This window comes from Littorina saxatilis, linkage group LG3 (assembly GCF_037325665.1).
Source record: "Littorina saxatilis isolate snail1 linkage group LG3, US_GU_Lsax_2.0, whole genome shotgun sequence".
NCBI classification, from domain to species: Eukaryota; Metazoa; Mollusca; class Gastropoda; order Littorinimorpha; family Littorinidae; genus Littorina; species Littorina saxatilis.
Window position 1 is genome coordinate 42848654 of NC_090247.1, and position 17830 is coordinate 42866483.

General features: G+C 41.6%; 1 protein-coding gene across 1 annotated transcript; it reads right to left on the bottom strand.

Annotated features, from left to right (window-relative positions):
• Positions 1-299: 299 nt before the first annotated feature.
• On the bottom strand, positions 300-13695 carry LOC138962420 (uncharacterized). Its single transcript, XM_070334224.1, has 6 exons — positions 13546-13695; positions 11677-11990; positions 10920-11101; positions 9546-10011; positions 5827-5998; positions 300-5384 (listed from the first exon to the last, which is right to left on the bottom strand). The coding sequence occupies exons 2-6, from the start codon at positions 11956-11958 to the stop codon at positions 4255-4257; spliced, it is 2232 nt and encodes a 743-aa protein (XP_070190325.1). The 5' UTR covers positions 11959-11990; positions 13546-13695; the 3' UTR covers positions 300-4254.
• Between the last annotated feature and the right edge of the window lie 4135 nt (positions 13696-17830).

The window sequence follows — 17830 nt, forward strand, 5'->3', positions numbered from 1 at the left end:
AGATAAGCAGCAAAAACAGGAACAGATTGGGGAAAAGGGGCATATCAGAATTATCCTTGTAAAAGCGCTCCGTTTTTGATCGTGTGTGTGTGTGTGTGTGTGTTTGTGGTGTATGAGTGTGTGTGTCTGTGTGTATGTGTGTGTGTGTGAGTGTTTGTACTAATCTTATCACAGGTGCCAAAATACATGTAGAATACATTCACACACGTTACATACATACGCACACACACCCTAACACACGCATCACACACACACGCACGCACATGCACATGCACACACGCATCACACACAAGAAGCTATCATTTTCCGAATTAACTATTTTATTTGTTTCTCAAACAAACGTTTTAACCATACAGTAGAAGCTGAAACCATAGTGCACTGAAAATGTTTTATCTATGACTCAGTCGCCACGCATAGAGTGTAAAAGCTTACCACTTAGCATATATAGTTTAAATATAACGACTAATCTGTGGTAAGGCACGAAAGGTTCAACTGAAACCTCACTGATACCCAGCAAAAAAATCCAGTGTGACAAGGAAGAATGCCCTATTTCTCTTCCTATGAATCTTTAGATTGTGTCACATGCTTGAACAGGATGATGTTTATTATTCTAATGGGGAAAAAACAAATACACTGCTGTGCTATAAATTATTAAGACACAGCTCACATTTGCCATGTCAGGGTCAAAAATAAATACTGATCAGAAAAAGTAGTCATAAAAGGCTGTTATTGTTGAGCTAGTCGTCATCATTCAAAGCACAAAAGGCATACCATTAAAATGCTACTATTGCAGGCTCTTATTTCAGAAAACCAGCAATTATTTTGGCAGACATGGGAACAGAGAAATACTCTCCTATTATTTTGAAAGGAAGCATTTACTCTCAAATTCATCTATTTCAGCAGACATGAATGATATAATTACTCTACTATCAATTATTTGAAAGGAAGCACTCTCAAATTCATCTACAATGTATAAAAATATATTTCTTTAAAACATGATCAGTTCTGAAATTCGCTAGAAATGTGACCAATTCAGTACAAATATACAAACAGGACCATAATCAAAAACAACTTCAACATAAAACAACAAAAACATGTCCACGCAGTGTCTCCATTTCAAAACTGATGCAGTCTTATATATGCTCAGTGATGCAAAACAGCTAGTGTGTAAAAACAAGATAAAAAGTAGCACCATCATGAAACATGAATTATGCAGTGTAAAAAATAGTTAATTTTGCTGTCTTTATTGACAAGAGGTAAACATCAGAAACAGATTAAGAAGTGATTGACATTGCTCACGTTGCAATACAAGACAACAGTGAACACTCACATCAAATGGTTAAAAATAATATGACGTACATGTACCTCAATCAGATAATAAAAATATTAAAAATTTAAAAAAAAAATTTAAAATGTTATGAATATAAACAAATAAGTACAGTAATTAAAACCAGACTTAGCAACGGCATAAAAGCACATAAAAAACAGTTAAACTGTCAAAAGATTACCAAGTCTATTCATCTGACAAAAACACACACACATATGAATCAAATTCTGCAGTACTGTACACACACACACACGCATGCACAGAGCTAGAGGCATGAGTGTGCAAACACACCTGTTGTAGATACACACAGACACAGACAGGCACTTTCTAAAATATAAAAGTGTCCATTGCATATATATATATATGTTAAAGGTTCTTAATCAAATGCATGTCCAAACAGTCTTCAATTAGAAGGGTCAGCTAACTAAACAATACTGTGTGTTAAGAGAGACCTGTACATGTACCTTGCTTTAGGAAGCATGATCTTAATGCACGTAAACACAGCTATGTCCTCTCTAGATACTCATAACTAATTGAATTGATTTGAATTGAACTTTATTTAACAAGGATAAAGATTTAAGGCTACGCCTTTTCTTACAATCTTACTAAAGTAGAACAAGGACGCCTCATGTAAGTGACTAAATGCAGAAAAAATAAATTAACACAAACAAAGACACTTGCGTCTTGGAATTGGGGACTATACTTTCTGGGCTTCTGTATTATGTCTGTTTCATGTATTTTCTGCATATTTTTACATGAAATATCTGCAATTCTGAGGCTGTGTAATTTTTGTGGTTTTTGGTTTTTGTTTTTTTCTGTTTGTTTGTTGGTTGGTGTGTATCTATGCCACAGACCAGGTCTGCTCTTGCATGTTGATAATGATGCACATGTAATAAACCCATAATCCTTCAGCAGTCAACCCCCCCCCCCCCCCCCTTTTAACGACCTTAAAAATAAATAAAATTAAAATAAACACAGGTCTTCTTGGTTTGTTTCAGGGTGTTTTGTGTGTTGGTTTGTTTTCTTTTTGTTTGCATCTCCAATAGAAAAGGCAACAACAACAAATAAGACAACAAACATACAAATGCATTCAAATCATGATTAATAACAGAACAATATAATTCTGATATATACATGGTTGGCACATATATAAAGAATTGCATTTGACAAATAAAATTAAAAAATGTAATAAAAACATATTGTAATGAATACATGCACCACAAAAAGGCACAATACACAAAAGTACTTTAGTTATGGGCTATAGAAATCTCCTTAATAAATAAATAAAGCATGCATCATCAAAGACACTATTTGGCACTTATGAATCTCCCAGAATAACAGTCAAGTTCAGCACATTTACAAAATAAGCATAAGAGAATGAAAAATGTACTGTATACAAATGAATTTGTAAACAAACAGAACTGTAAAATCAAACAAAAAATAATGTTTATATTCATCAGCTTTGCATTGAGGGCAGCTGACTCATATTATTGCTGCTGAAATGGAGACTTTGTGGCAGTTACCTACCTTTGCTTCTTTGACCACTATAAAGTGATTCGGGCAGACCATGGGCTACCCGCATGACTTTTCAGACATGGTCATTTGTTTGAAATCATTCAACGCTATTTATGTTTCTGTTTGCGCAATGGCGAGTGAAACATAATAAAACAGCAGTTTTTTCGTAATCAGATTCAACAGTACAGCTGACCTATTTCAAGTATTTGTGTTGATCTTTCTTTATTTGGTGTTTAATGTCGTTTTCAACCACGAAGGTTATATCGCGACGGGGAAAGGGGGGGAGATGGGATAGAGCCACTTGTTAATTGTTTCTTGTTCACAAAAGCACGAATCAAAACATTGCTCCAGGGGCTTGCAACGTAGTACAATATATTACCTTACTGGGAGAATGCAAGTTTCCAGTACAAAGGACTTAACATTTCTTACATACTGCTTGACTAAAATCTTTACAAACATTGACTATATTCTATACAAGAAACACTTAACAAGGGTAAAAGGAGAAACAGAATCCGTTAGTCGCCTCTTACGACATGCTGGGGAGCATCGGGTAAATTCTTCCCCCTGACCCGCGGGGGGTATTTGTGTTGATAAGACTCAAAGCATGAACGCTTGCCTTTGTGACTAACTTCTGACACACATACGTGTTAATTGTTCGTCAAAGGTAAATTATTCTTAATTCCTGTGTCAGGTGTGCCGATAGCTTAACTGAAAGACACCTGCAGGTGTTTTCGACCAAACTTAAAACATTTAATTCACTCTCAATGACAGCCTCAATGAGTTCTCATATTGAATCACACTTTGGCGGCTCTTGACTAGTTGTTTCCACTCTTATAGCAAACGCTCTTATTTAGAAGTAACAGTTCTGAATCTTCCATTCATAACAAAGGCGACAGTATCCTGCAACAAGCAAGCAGACAATGACATGTTCAACTGAACAAATTTAAAAGATATGGTAATACTTGAAAGCTTCTCTTCTCCACAATTCCAACTGTAGGAATCTCCCAAATTCAAAACCAAATACTTATTGTACAAAGTAGATGAAAACAAAATACCTGAACCCTCTTATCTCCTTAAATTCAACCTGTTAAATAACCTGACTTCTATTATTGTTGACATAACAATAATTATTCAAGTCAACAAATGCCATCATTATGTCATGTCATGAGCACGCTATTTCATAATCTCTGTTATGTATCATAGAATTAAATGGCCGATCATCTTTTATCCCTTTTCAGTCCTTTTTTCTCCTTTTTTTAGGGAGGCAAACATTGCTTTCTGTGAACAGCAAACTCAGTGTTCAGTACAGACATGGACTGCAATAAAATATACAGTGAAAAGTCTGCCTCTGCTTCACAACCCTTATTTAGTTAATAAATGATTTAGGGATAAGGTACAGTCCGAATATTTCATTAAGTCTGGTAGCTGCCAGGACAGTGAAGCGCAGATCGCAGAAAGGCGAAAGGGTCGGCAGGGTTGATACCTGCACCAACATCAGCTGCATTATCTCCATCAGCAACAACATCAACACAGTCATTAGCAGCCCCCGACATAGAAAAAGGCATGCCTGATGAGTTGTGCACAGCAAACCCCAGGGAAGGCACAGGTGAAGAACTTGTAACAGCAAATCCAGCAGAGGTCACAGAAAAGCAATCCTGAGGCACAGAAGTGACCATGGACGAAGAAGAATCTGTAGTAGAAAAACCAGCAGAAATCCCTGAAGCAGGGCTTGGAACTGACAGTATCATGCCTTCCGACTGTGTAAGTGGAACTGAGAAACCATTAGCTGCAGTAAGTGGGACGCAAAATGCGGGTGTTTGGGAAACTGAGACAGAAAACCCGCCTGCTAAGGCATCTCTACCTGCAAAAGAATCCTGAGCAAGAGCACCGACAGGAGGGTTGTCCGGCGCAGAAAGGTTAGCAGCATGCTTGGTTTTGTGGCGGCGGAAATAGGACGGATCAGCAAAAGTCAGCGAACAGATCTCACACTTATAGGGTCTGTCTCCAGTGTGTGCTCTGCTGTGCACCTTGAGGCTGTGAGGATGAGAAAACCCTTTGCCACACTCTCCGCATTTGAAAGGCTTCTCTCCACTGTGTATCCTAAGGTGTGTCTTCAGGCGGTCGGACTGGGTGAAGGAGGCTCCACACTGGTCACACTGAAAGGGTCTGTCACCAGTGTGTTTTCTCATGTGGATCGTCAGCTTCCCTGACTGCGTGAAAGTAGCATCACACTTCGTGCACTGAAAAGGCCTCTCCCCTGAGTGTTTTTTTTTATGAGCGAGGAGGCAGTACAGGCGACTGAAATCCGCACCACATTCTTCGCAAATGAACGGCCGATCTCCAGAGTGGCTACGCATGTGGACTTTGAGACTGTCAGAGCGTGAATATTTTGTGAAGCAGATGTTGCATTCATAGGGTTTCTCACCAGTATGTTGCCTTCTGTGCTGCTTCAGGGCGCTGGAAATGGAGAAAGTGCGGTCACAGTCTTCACACTTGTACGGCTTGTCTCCAGTGTGAGTTCTGCGATGAACAATTAGACTTCCTGGAACACAAAGAAAACAAAATCAGTCAACCCGATACGTAAATGGCTAACCTCTGCTTGTTTGTTTTCATATCACATTAATTGTTTGTTCGACTGTTACTTTTCCTACCGTACGATCTCTTGGAGGTTATTTATCTTTTTTCTGATAATTAATGCAAAAATGACAAACAACGCAAGCTGCCATTGTGTTGTTGATAACTTTTTATTCACATCAGCACAGTAAATTTTGGCAGGAAAGCCACCTTTAGTGCGAGTTCTGGTGTAGAATTACAACCGAAATTTTTTTGGCCAAGAGTTTCACGTACAGGAATACCACATGCACACAGAGACACAGACACAATTTCCCACTCAACCATAAAAATATGTCAGTCAACACACTCAAGACAAAACCAGTCTCTTTTTTTAGTTTTATGCACACTCCCCTAAACAGCTGACGACTGACCTGAGAGGGAAAAGGCTGCGCCACAGTCTGTACATTTGAAGGGTTTTTCGCCAGTGTGTTTGCGCATGTGGGTCTTGAGGCTGCAGGCTCTGGTGTAACTGTGGCTGCAAATCTTGCAGTCAAAAGTCTTCCCCCCTTCCACATCACCTCCAGCAGGAAGATCTTGCATGCACTGAAAACAGATATATGCACAGGAGATTAAGATAACTGCACCAAGTACTAAACAAATAGAGCTTCACTTTTAGTGTCAGAGATTATGACGACCAATACATTTACACACAGCAGCCTGGCACTGACATCAGGTATTTATCCAGGATAATCAAGTCAGAAGTCAAGTAAGAACTTGCATAGTACATGTAAAGTATGATCTTCACACACACACACACAAATCTGTTGAAAGCAGGCAGTCCCAAGATGCGTGGCTCACTGATTGGGTGAAATCCATACACTCACTTCTATTTCTAGGAGCTAACATATATTTCCTCTATTTCAGGGAACAACTAAATTACTTGACCAAATAAATATATCAAACAAATGAAATCAAGAAAACAAATAGTGATGGTTACAGCAACATGTAAAACAAAATAGCGTAGGTAGGTATAGCAAGTCTGTGGCCAGTTTGATCTTGTTCCATGGTGTATGTGTTTGTGTGCCAGTAATTTCTCCAATTTAGTTTTTTTGTTCACAGAAAAAATGTACGGTCGGCAGGAAAAAATACACACAATTTCTTTTTTTCACACTTTAGAAAGCGCCAGAATAAGCTGCAACTCACTTTCCACTTAGACGGCAGGCAGTGTGAAACAGCACGTGTGAATGCCTAGAACTAAGGATAAGGATAAGGATCAGATACACATAGTCCTGTGAGGTTACCCTCATGGAAATTCGGGCTGCATTCACCCAGGGAAAAGCGAGCTGCCATACATGTCTTCCCCTGCATGTGTGTATTCATGTTTCCAAGCCCTGAGACTTTCGCTGTGAACTTGGGTTCTTTATTGTGCGCATGCGTGCACACGGGGGTGTTCAGACACAGAGGAGAGTCTGCACAAAGTTGCTTCTGGGAAATGAATCCCTTGCCGAACGTGGGTATCGAACCCACGCGCGCCGATAGCGACAACTGGTTTTGAAGCCGGCGCCGCTACCTACAGTGAGCTATTTCCGCGCCCGCTAAATACAATACAGGGAGGCAACACAGATAGCAAATGACTCCTAACCATCCAATCCAAAACAAAAAAGTCAAGACACCAGCGAGAAAATCGAGAAATTCCGGAAATCATTTTGTAGAGGTTTTATGGGTTGTGGAAGAGTTACTTTTCCTTGGAAACACTGAGGCTTGCTACACCTGACAATGTAATCACTAGCAAGCAGTGAGTGTCCACACATGGTTGCTTGATCTGGGCAGCGAGGGACGTGATCATATCGCCAATGCCTCAGACCTGTTTACCCTGAACCTGAGGCAAGAGTACTTTCCCAAAAAGTTGAGTGTATTTTTCAAAAAGTTGGTGTATTTTGCAAGCAAAGCCATATGGGCTAGGAAAAATGTACGCGGCGTGGGTGCAAACGTGTGTGTGTAAGAATAGCATGTCTTGTGAACACCTTCAGAATTTAACTCCTTCCAATACAACAGGAATAAAACAATTTTATTTACCTGTCAGTTTATAGCATTACTAGATGAATACCCGCTTCGCCGGGTAGCCGGTTTCGCCGGGAAGAAGTACTTAGAGCCGAACGCCGGCTTCGCCGGGTCCGAACAATGGACCCGCCAAGCTTAGGTCCCTCCCAGATTCGTGGAATGGGAACAGTACGAAAATGATTCAGTGGCCATAATGCCATTCATGACAATATCGAGTCCCATCCTTGTCGACGAATGTAACCGTGTTAATCACCTTTGGAGGCGAACTCCACTCAAACAGGATTGAGCAATTTAGAGCTTATCTCTAAACCCTTAAGAACTGTTATGGCTTCTCAAAGGAAGGCCAGTACATACAAATACACAAAAGCCGCCAGACCACATCACAAACAGAACTGAACAATCCACAGGGTTTGCCCACATAGAGAGAGACACACACACACACACACACACACACAAACACAGAGAAGCCGTATATATAGAGAGATAGATGACAGTGTATTTTTCGCGTGGCTATAAATTGATTCGACCTTTGCACTTTTACAGTGAGGATAATTTACGGGTCCAATTTACGTTCTGGACACTGCGGTGACCTTCTAAAAATAGTAACAGAACGCCGGGAATATCCGAAGATGCCCCCTCATACTATAGTGCACCATACGAAGGAAGGGAGGTAAACGCTGAAAACATGGAGAAGATAAGGAAGAGTTACTGGGAATGGTGAAATGAACAGAAAAACCAAAATCGGTTCAGCGCTGCGCGCTGAGAGCACGTGTTGAAATATCTCATCGATGATATTGTGTCCGGGGTGTAGCTGAATACGGTGTCCAAATTTGAAAAAGATCCACCGAGAACTTTGGCTTTGGTGTGTCGGTATGGGGGCCCGGGTAGCTGAGGTGGAACCAAATTCGGTTCAGCGCTGCGCGCTGAGAGCACGTGTTGAAATATCGACCAGGTTGTGTCCTGTCCCAGGTGTACCTGAATATGCCCACCAAATTTGAAGCAGATCCATCGAGAACTTTGGCCGTGCATCGCGCACAACCACACACACACACACAGACAGACAGACACAAGTCGTATATATATATATATAGATAGATAACCAGTGTCTTCCAAACAGATTGATAATGAAAAGATGAAGTTCGTGAAATAACATCTGCGGTTGACAGTGGCAAGTTCATTTTTACAATCATCTCAGAAAACATTGCTTCAGCGCGGACTACAGCCTTTTCTTCTGGCAGGATTTGCTTTGCGGGAATGAACTTCATAATTCCTTGGCAGCTTTCAGCGGATTTCTTTGCAGCAACCTTGTCCAGGTGAGTTTTGGAACTGCAGTGTCGTTCGATGTCATATTTCCCAGCATGGGCAACGGAGAAATCTGATTTACAATACTTGCATGACTTTTTCCCATAGTAGACTCCACAATTCCTGGCTCTTTCTTATATTTCTCCAAGAAAATCTGCTGCTTCTGCTGTTTAGACTTGGTACAGTCATCCGAAACTGGCACATTTTTCCGCTTCATTTTGCCACGATTGTCCAGACGATCGCACGTGCCAACAACTGAACAAGGTTTCCACAGCTGAAGACTCGCTGTCATGCTTATCTCCCTTCGACCGAAACCGGTATCAGTTGTACCATTCCGTAATCAGCACACCAACACCGGAAAAAGTATTCTAGACTTTTTCTTAGGCGTATTTTGTGCGCGTGTCGCGTATTTTCGTACCAATAATAATTTGGCGTACAAAATACGCCCAAATCGTACTGGTAAACAGGTCTGCCTACGGTCAACCCCAATATGCATATTTTCGAACGAAAAGAGCGTCATATTGAGAGTTAACAGTGCTGAAAGCACAGATAGGATCAAATTCTCACTGGGATGTCATTCTTCGCATGATTTCACTTGCACAGATCACCGACCACATGTGGAGACAAGCCGCTCGCTAGTTATAAGCTAACAATTTCACATATTGCTTGCCTCAGTATTGCCAAGAACAAGCAAGGACAAGTAACTCTCCCACAACCCATAAACACTTGACAGAGTTATTTCTGAACATCATCTAGTTTATAGAACGGCTCATGAATAAGAGCTCACCTCGTTAGGCTGCTTAGCTGCCGAAGAATCATCTTTACCATCATCCAAGTCCTCTGTTACATTCTGATTTTCATCGCCATTATCATCATCCTCTCCATCTGTTGCATCATTGGTGCCATTATCATCCTCATTATTATCTCCCTTGTCCTGAACTGCTTCAAATCTGACTGCATTGTCATCTGCTTTCTTCTTCAGTGGCGTACCCACTCGCCGTTTCTTCTTTTCTTTGAGCAAAACATCAACGAGATTTCTCTTTTTCAATTTTGCAGTCCTTGTTGGTGGTACATGGAGGGCTCTGGATGATCGCTTTGGTTTCCCTTTTGACTTGTGGGAGACGTCAGAAAATTCTAGGTTGTAGGATTTTGATGGACTAGACGTACGGTTGCACTTGGAACAGTAGAGGGACAGGGGCTGGTGACAGACTCCACACTCACTGGGAAACAAGGCCTGCTTGGTGCTTTGATAGCTGGAAAATAACATCAATAACATCAGTTATCAATGAGTTTCATCCTTGTAGGTGTTGAATCATGGACACTAAAACTGAAAACTAGCCATGTACTTTATGCATACAGATGTCAAGAGTAACAAGTAACGTTTAGGTTTATAAATCACTTGAAAACTGACTTTTGTTACGTTACTTTCATACTATCAGTATTAACAATACATCAGTACATGCACAGCACAAATTTTGATTAAAAAAAAAAATACAGCTCAGCACCCCACAACTTCCACTGAAAAGATCAACATACACAACATTTTAAAAAGTTTACTGGGTGCGCAATTACCCTCCCCCTGAGAAGATCCTTGAATGCGAGACATTTTTCGCCCTGCAGTCCGGACTGATGATTTAACAGCGAACGACAAGAAGAAGAAGAATGTGAGAAATTTCTATAACCATCAACAATAAGTTATTTCAATCATAATTTATATATATATTTTGGGCAGTGAGATAGCTCAGTGGGTAGCAGCCCTGGCTTTAAAACCAGTTTGCTGCTGTTAACGTGTGTTTGAACCCTAGGTTCCGCAAGGGATATATTTCCCAGAGTCAACTTTGTATATAACCTTCTTGGAGGCAGAACACCCCAGTGTGCAGACATGTGCACGATCAAGATACCAAATTCACAGCGAAAGTCTCAGGGTTTGGAAATCAAGAACGCATGCGTGCAGAAAAAGGAAGCAAAATGGGTGGCGCCATAATGTATGGTAGCTCACTTTCCCATGTGGGAATGCAGCACAAATTTGCATGAGGGTAACCTCACAGGACTATATAACATTATCTTACCTTACATCACCTTTTACATAAAATTTACAAAAAAAGTTTATTTATGCTGATCCCCATATAAATCCTATCCCAGTTGAGTGTTATTTACTCACTGTTCAAGGAGAAATGTGGCAATTTCTTCATCAGATTTCAAGCCGAGGTTGACGCCAACTTGAGACCACAACTTGTACGACCCGTCGCCTATGTCCACCTGTTGAACATGTTGTCTGCTTCTGGCTCTTGTGGCATAACGACAGCGGCCGTTCTCTTTTCCAGCAGGTTTTCTGGCAGAAATCTGCAAACACATATAATATAGATAAAAAGTAGCAATTCTTTTTTGATAATGCTTACGCTAGATGTTGTGAGCACTGTGTTGCTGAAGAAATCTCTCAGGTTCATGAAAGGATTTACATTCTTTAAGTACAAAACCAAAACAAAACACACACAAGTTTCTTTACAAAAATAACTTATCATCTGCCTTGCGCTTCAGTCTAAACATCTTTGCAACAGCATATATATAAGTTATAACCCTGGCTATGTTTACAATACCTGTTATACATGTACACAAAATTTAAAAAGCCCTCATCACATCGTTATACTTTTAGTTTTAATTTACTTACACAACAGGAAAACCAAAATTCAAAATCAAGTAAAAACAAAAGCATAATGCCAGTGAATTTACTGAATAAGCTTGAGTTTCCTGGTTTAAAAAAACCAATTCACATTTCTGAGACTAGGCCTAAAAAAAAATAGGTGTGGTTACGGTAACCCGACCTACCCTATTTTTAGGGGCCGATCCTATAACTTTTTATTACATTTGTCAACAAAACAAAAACAAAACAAAAAAATTTAAATTTCTCAAACGTTTACCAGAGGCAATGCTGGATTCTCTCCAAACTGAACATGAAGCCCAAGGAGCTCATCCAGTTCATCTTTCCCAGTAGCGTCGACCCCTCCATTGTTTTCTCCACATTCTCCAGCCTTGCTGTCAACTTCAATGTCTTCTTCCTCTGTGCTGCTGCACCCTGCTGCTTGTGCGGTATGGCCAGAACTTTTGCACTGTTGTTTTGCTTTAAAAGCCTCTGTTGTAGCTGAGAGAGTTGGGGATTCACCTGCTGGATGATTGTTGATAGGGGGTCCTGCATAGTCCATTATTCAGCTTCTTCCTTGGCTCCCTCCATTTTCTGAAACGACAGAAAAGAAAAATAAGTGCCAAACAGACCTCGCTAATGGGGCAGTCACACGCTGCAATTTTCCTAAGATTTATCCTGTCACACGGGCAACTGAGTCTTAGAAAATAGCTAAGACAAAGCTACAACTCTCTCTTATGAGATTCCCTTGTAGCTTTGAGCGATACAACTTGTTCTATCCCCAAGAGACTGTCGTAGAGCAATCGTAGCGCAAAGCCAATCAGAACGCGTCGTTGTGGCTTTCACGCCGTGACTTGAAAAAATGGTGGCCAGTGGCGGCCGGGCGTCTCTTTGTCGATTCAAAACTTTTTGAAAGAACAGTTTCTTACTCAGATATATATAAAGGAGACATTTTAGGCATGTACAGCATTCGGGAACCATTAATTGGAACTGTCTGGGGACTTACTTTCTTGCAAAGGCGTAATGCTGAAAGGTATTTTTCAGAAAGGAAAAGCGATGTTTGAACACAGCGCGTTTGCCGTGTTCACTGTGTCACGTAACTTCCGCCCCGCCCGCGTGGAATTATCATTCGTCAATCGTTAGTCAATCATTCATCGTGTGACGGGTCAATGGCTTACGATTTGATCAGCGATCGGTTCGAAGATGGAATCGCGGGAATAAATCTCACAATTGAATCGCCCGTGTGACGCCAACTTAAGAGTAACATTTCTTACCGGTGAGTGAGTTATGTACGCAACATGCACGGTCAATCACTGAATCAGCCATATCAAATACTGACCAAAATTACCATCTGGGTTGGATGTTGGCACTGGCAGTCTAGCCTCTGATAGTCTAGTCTTGGCTGCCGCAAAAAGAATGTGATGCCTCAACAATACTTGAAAGTGCTCTGGTTCAGCCACAGAATGTTCTGTGGGTTCAACACAGTGCAAATTGCAGTGCTCTGACGAATTCCTATTGCTGAAACTAGTGAAACTGAAAGTGAAATGTGAGGTCTTTCTCAAGATTTCGTAAGTGGTTGCATCTATAGCGCGAAGAAACAATGTGCAAAGAAAGAACATGACCACGAAAGAATAAGAAGCCCTGTGGGTAGAGATGGAGGAAGGGGTGGGCAAAAAAAACTGAAGACATTCTCTCTGGCTGGTAGTGGTACGCTAGCCACAAGCCCAGGACCTCAAACTGGACGCAAGGGCGAATCACGAAAAGCAGTAAGCTTGCCAACAAACCCATCCCTGTTTTTATTTTCATAGGTACACTTATCCACTTTATCTTTAACTCCAGGGACCTTAGGCCCACCAACCAGTGAGGATAATTGCCTTGTAAAAAAAGTTGTATCTAGGGATTCCCTTCATATGATTATGAATTATGATTCATGAAAAAGAAGAAGAAGAATCGAATGAGGAATTTGGCCGGCAAAATAAATTGAAGACATTCTCTCTGAGAATTAAACATAATCAGTTTAACAACAAATATTGGTGCAGCTAAGACCGAAAGTAACATTAACCAATCCTTGACAGCTTTCAGTTTCAAGCGTAAAAGTAAAACAAGATGATTCCAGAGACGTGAACAAAAAAGTACATCTCCAGCTTACCACATTTTTGTTCGTTGTTTGTGCACTTTCCCGAAACTAGTAAAAGTACTGGCCAAAGTCTGACAGTTAGGCTTCATGCTTTCTTCACGATTAAAGTTCTGTGTGTCAGTGTGGTGGGTGTGTGTTCCTTTCGCAAATCGAACAATGAGAAGAAATACCGGAAGTGCAAAAGTTCTCAAACTAGTTAGACTGTTTATTTTCGTATTATAAAAAGATTCAAATTTAATGTCTCTTGAATACAGTTTTTAGTTTATTAAAATCGACAGAAATGTGGAAACAGGTATTTTTTTCAAAAACGTATGCCTTCTGTTCCAACGCAGCTTTGAAGGGATTGAAAATATCTTGTTTCTACTCAGCTCAATCTGCAGGCTGCACAGTTCGTTGGTAAAGAGAGCTTGCTTTAGAGTACTTTCGATTTGTATCCGCTTCGTGTTCATATTTAACCACAGGCGGAAGGTATCGGTCACTACTAGTCTCACTATGATAGTGTTGGTCCAGTGAACGATACCTTCCGCCTGTGATTTAACTTAAAGGAGAACATCGCGAGGAATTTTTCTCCCGAAATCGGCGAATGGCCGGATAAAAACTCAGTGACGGCCACTGATACACGTAAAAATCCACTCGTGCTAAAAAAAAAAAAAAAGAAGAAGAAGAAGAGTTTACTTTTCGCCGAGGGATTGCTTGTTCATTTAGATTTCTAAGATCTGTTTCAGCTTAAAATAAGGTACCTGCAGTAGTTTCGTAAATGTTAGCATCTACCTATAGTGCAGCCGCGCCTTAGAATGGTTCAGTTTTCCTATTATATATATACTGTGGTATCTTATTAGAATTTTCATCGGTGAAATCGTACGACCTCGTAAGTGACTCTTGGCGCCAAGTCACTTACGAGGTCCCACGATTTCACCGACGATATTATGTAAGATAACAAAGACACAATAAAAAAAATCTTACAAAAGAATTCTATGTAACATTTTTTCCCCCCCTCTTTTCTCTCTCATCTCTTCTCTTCTCTCTCCTCTCTTTATTTTTTCCTCTCTCTCTCTTTCTTTTTCTCTCGCTTCTTTTTATGTATTTTGTTGTCACAAGTTGTTATTTGATTCTCTTTTTGCTTGAACCCGACTGACGCTTCAGTGTTCCTTCTCCCAGTATGCTCCCACGCCGCCCCGTCCCAGCACTCACTGCAACATCCGCCCCCAAACTTCGTTCCGCCGCCAGACTTTGTCGAATCAATGAGCCCCCAGTGTTGGTCAGACACCTGGGCATCCTCACTAATTTTACAGACACTCCAGGGAAGGATGTCAGGTCGCTGCGGTAGGCTACCCTCGGAAGATGACACTGCACTGCTGCTGAGTCACTTCGATGGTGTTCAGTATGGTCCTGTTCCTGGCCAGGGACACAGGCACCGCTACCTACTAAGCCCTCTACTTACGACACTGAGGGGGTAAAAATCAAGGGTCTGCCAAACCCGGCAAATGCAGAAGGCAGCCCAGAGATCCCTAAGTACCTCTCCCAAAGATGGTACTTTTCGGCAAGATTTTCAGTTTCAAGCTGTTAGGACAACTTCTTCTGAAAGTGTGATTTTGTTGAGGTTATTTGGGGGAAACTGAAAGATAGCCTCGTCAGGGGACAACTGTTCAAACCCATATCCTCATCATTTTGTTTCTCGATTGAGAATAATCATTATAGATGACTATTATTCATTTCCCTTGTTGGGGTGTACTTGCATGTACTGGTGGTTTATTACCCAAATGTCCTCACAGTGACTGAGGCTTATAATTATGAGGCTCAGTGATTTCGTGTATTTGTTTGTTCAGCCCATTTCTTTCTCGTGATTATTCACAAGAAAAGAGGCAATACAAATAATCATTTATGTATGATTTATGGTGGAATTTCCTCCATGGTGTGTACTAGGGTGTATTGTACAGGGTGACCCAAAAATAAGAGTACCCAAACAAAATTGAATAACTTTGTCAATTTTAACTTTTTTTTCTTTCTTTTTGAGGTGAGTCAAGCTAATCCACTGCATGGTTGGATGAAATAAAAGCTGTTCTCACAATGAACTATACTAATGATCAACGGACGTTTTGCATAGAGACCTATTTTCGCACAAAATCATACAGAGATGTGCAAGTACAGTTCCAGAGACACTTCGGTCAGCGCGATTTCTATCTTTGGGGGTTCCTGAAAGACAACATCTACAGGAACAACCCACAGATGCAATCACAGAACTCAAGAGAGCCATCACAACAACCATTCGCGGAATCTCGCAACAGGAGTGTGTGCATGCGGGTGATTGATAACTTTGCGCGGCGAGTTCAAGTTTGCCTGCAGCGGCGTTTGGAGCATGTTCTGTAGAATGAGCATAACTTTCCTGAAAGACAAGCTAGAACGCTAAAATTTTCTGTGCAAATCATGCAGAGGCTACTTGTGTGTGTAAATAAATTTTATGAAGATTGCTTTATTTTTGTTCAATTTATGACGTTTTGTTTGGGTACTCTTTTTTGGGGGTCACCCTGTACTAAATGTACTGTGGTCGTATATTAACGGGTTATATTTCCCCGTATGTGTACTATGCGTACAGGTTCATTGGAGGGAAGGTGTAGTGGTTGTTTGTTTGGTTTAGCAACAAGACAATTCATCCCTTTTTGGAAGATGAGTGTGGTCCGCCCGAGGGCAGACCGGGTTGTAGATTCAAGACAACAGCTTAGGGATTCTGTATCGGTTCGCTGAGTGGTCGTGTGGCTGTTTTCGCTGTTGGCTACGGCGCTCGCGCCTTTCCCTGTCCTCCTCGTAGGTACGGTGGTGTTGTACTGCAGCTTGTTCCTCTTTGATGGATTTCTGCAGGCTGAGTTTCAGCATGTTGAGGGCTTCTTCGTCTTTATTCGCGATGGCGAGCCAGACTGAGTGAGCGTCTCCTCAGAGAGCAGACCTCCACTGCGTCCCTCCGTCGACCCCCCTGGAGCATCCCAGGCTGGCAGCAGAATATTCAGGGATGGCTGGAACAGGCCAGAACACTGGGACCAAGGTCCCTGAGCAGGAAGGATCACAAGAATCGAGACACGTTTTTTTCAATCGCATTCAGTTCGTGAAGTGAATGACACTCGCCTGTGTGATCCCAGCCTTCCCATTGGAACTGACTTTAGCACTTTCACTCTGGGTAGGAGCCGATCGAAGCGGCTCGAAAAAACCCACGCACCCCTTATGGGATTCGAACCACGATCTCCCGGCCCGCAGTCCGATGCGCTAACCACTGAGAGGCGGCACGCCAGAAACTATTGCACGGTACTGAGCTTGCTGTTTGACCCTCTCTCTCTTTCTCTCTATCGCAGTCTCTCTCTCTGTCTTGCGTGCTCTCTCTCCACTCTTTCTCTGTCTCGCTCTGTCACGATTTAGTGACATGGATCGAGAAAGTGTCACTCGAATTGCGATAGAAAGCGCCTGTGCTTTCTGTCAACGGCTGGGTTTTAGCTGACCGAGCATAGCCAAACACGGGGATTTCTTTTTGCAAGGGTTTCACGTGGGTGATTTCTGCTGTCAGGGCAAAACTGACGGTAACTGAACTTGGAACGTGACAAGGTGAGTCACGTGATTTTGTCAAGGTTGTCTGTGTGAGACATGTTAACTGGACACTCGAAACTCAGCGGCTAGAGAGAACAGTCGGTGTCTTATTTTCCTACAAGTTTGATGGTCTTCAACGCGTTGACTGCTGCACTGTATTTCAACGTGCCGTTCTGCTTGCACAGTAGGGCTTAAAGGAATTTCAATTAGAGACTACTTTCTCTTTGTTTACATGCTGGCTGACAGTCATTTATATATTTACTACGTGCTATGCTGAGCGGGATGCTGTAACCAGGTCATCCATTGTGCTCTCTTCCCATGAGTTTCTTCGCTGTGCGGGGAAGGTTTTCCACCGCATAAGGATTCAGCGCAAGAGGGAGGATGGCGGTTTTTCCGTTGACGCACGGGTGTCATTCAAAGGGGAGCGGATTCGCTTAAAAGAGAGAGCTACCTACATTAGGCTGTTGAGGTAATAAATCATTATTTAACGCTGTTGACGAGTCTGTGTTGGTGGAATGAAATACTCTCTGTTGTTCTTTCCAGGTTAGCGCATAATTTGCTCTTTGTGACGCTAAAATACTAATCTGTATATGGTTTTTGCAGATATGGAGAGAAGGAAGGAAAATAGCTGATTTGTTGAATTTTAAAAGTTCGTTTGTGCAGGCCCACGTGCTCGATGAGATATGTAAAGGTGACAATGTTTAAAGGTGGTGTGTGAGGGGTAGCG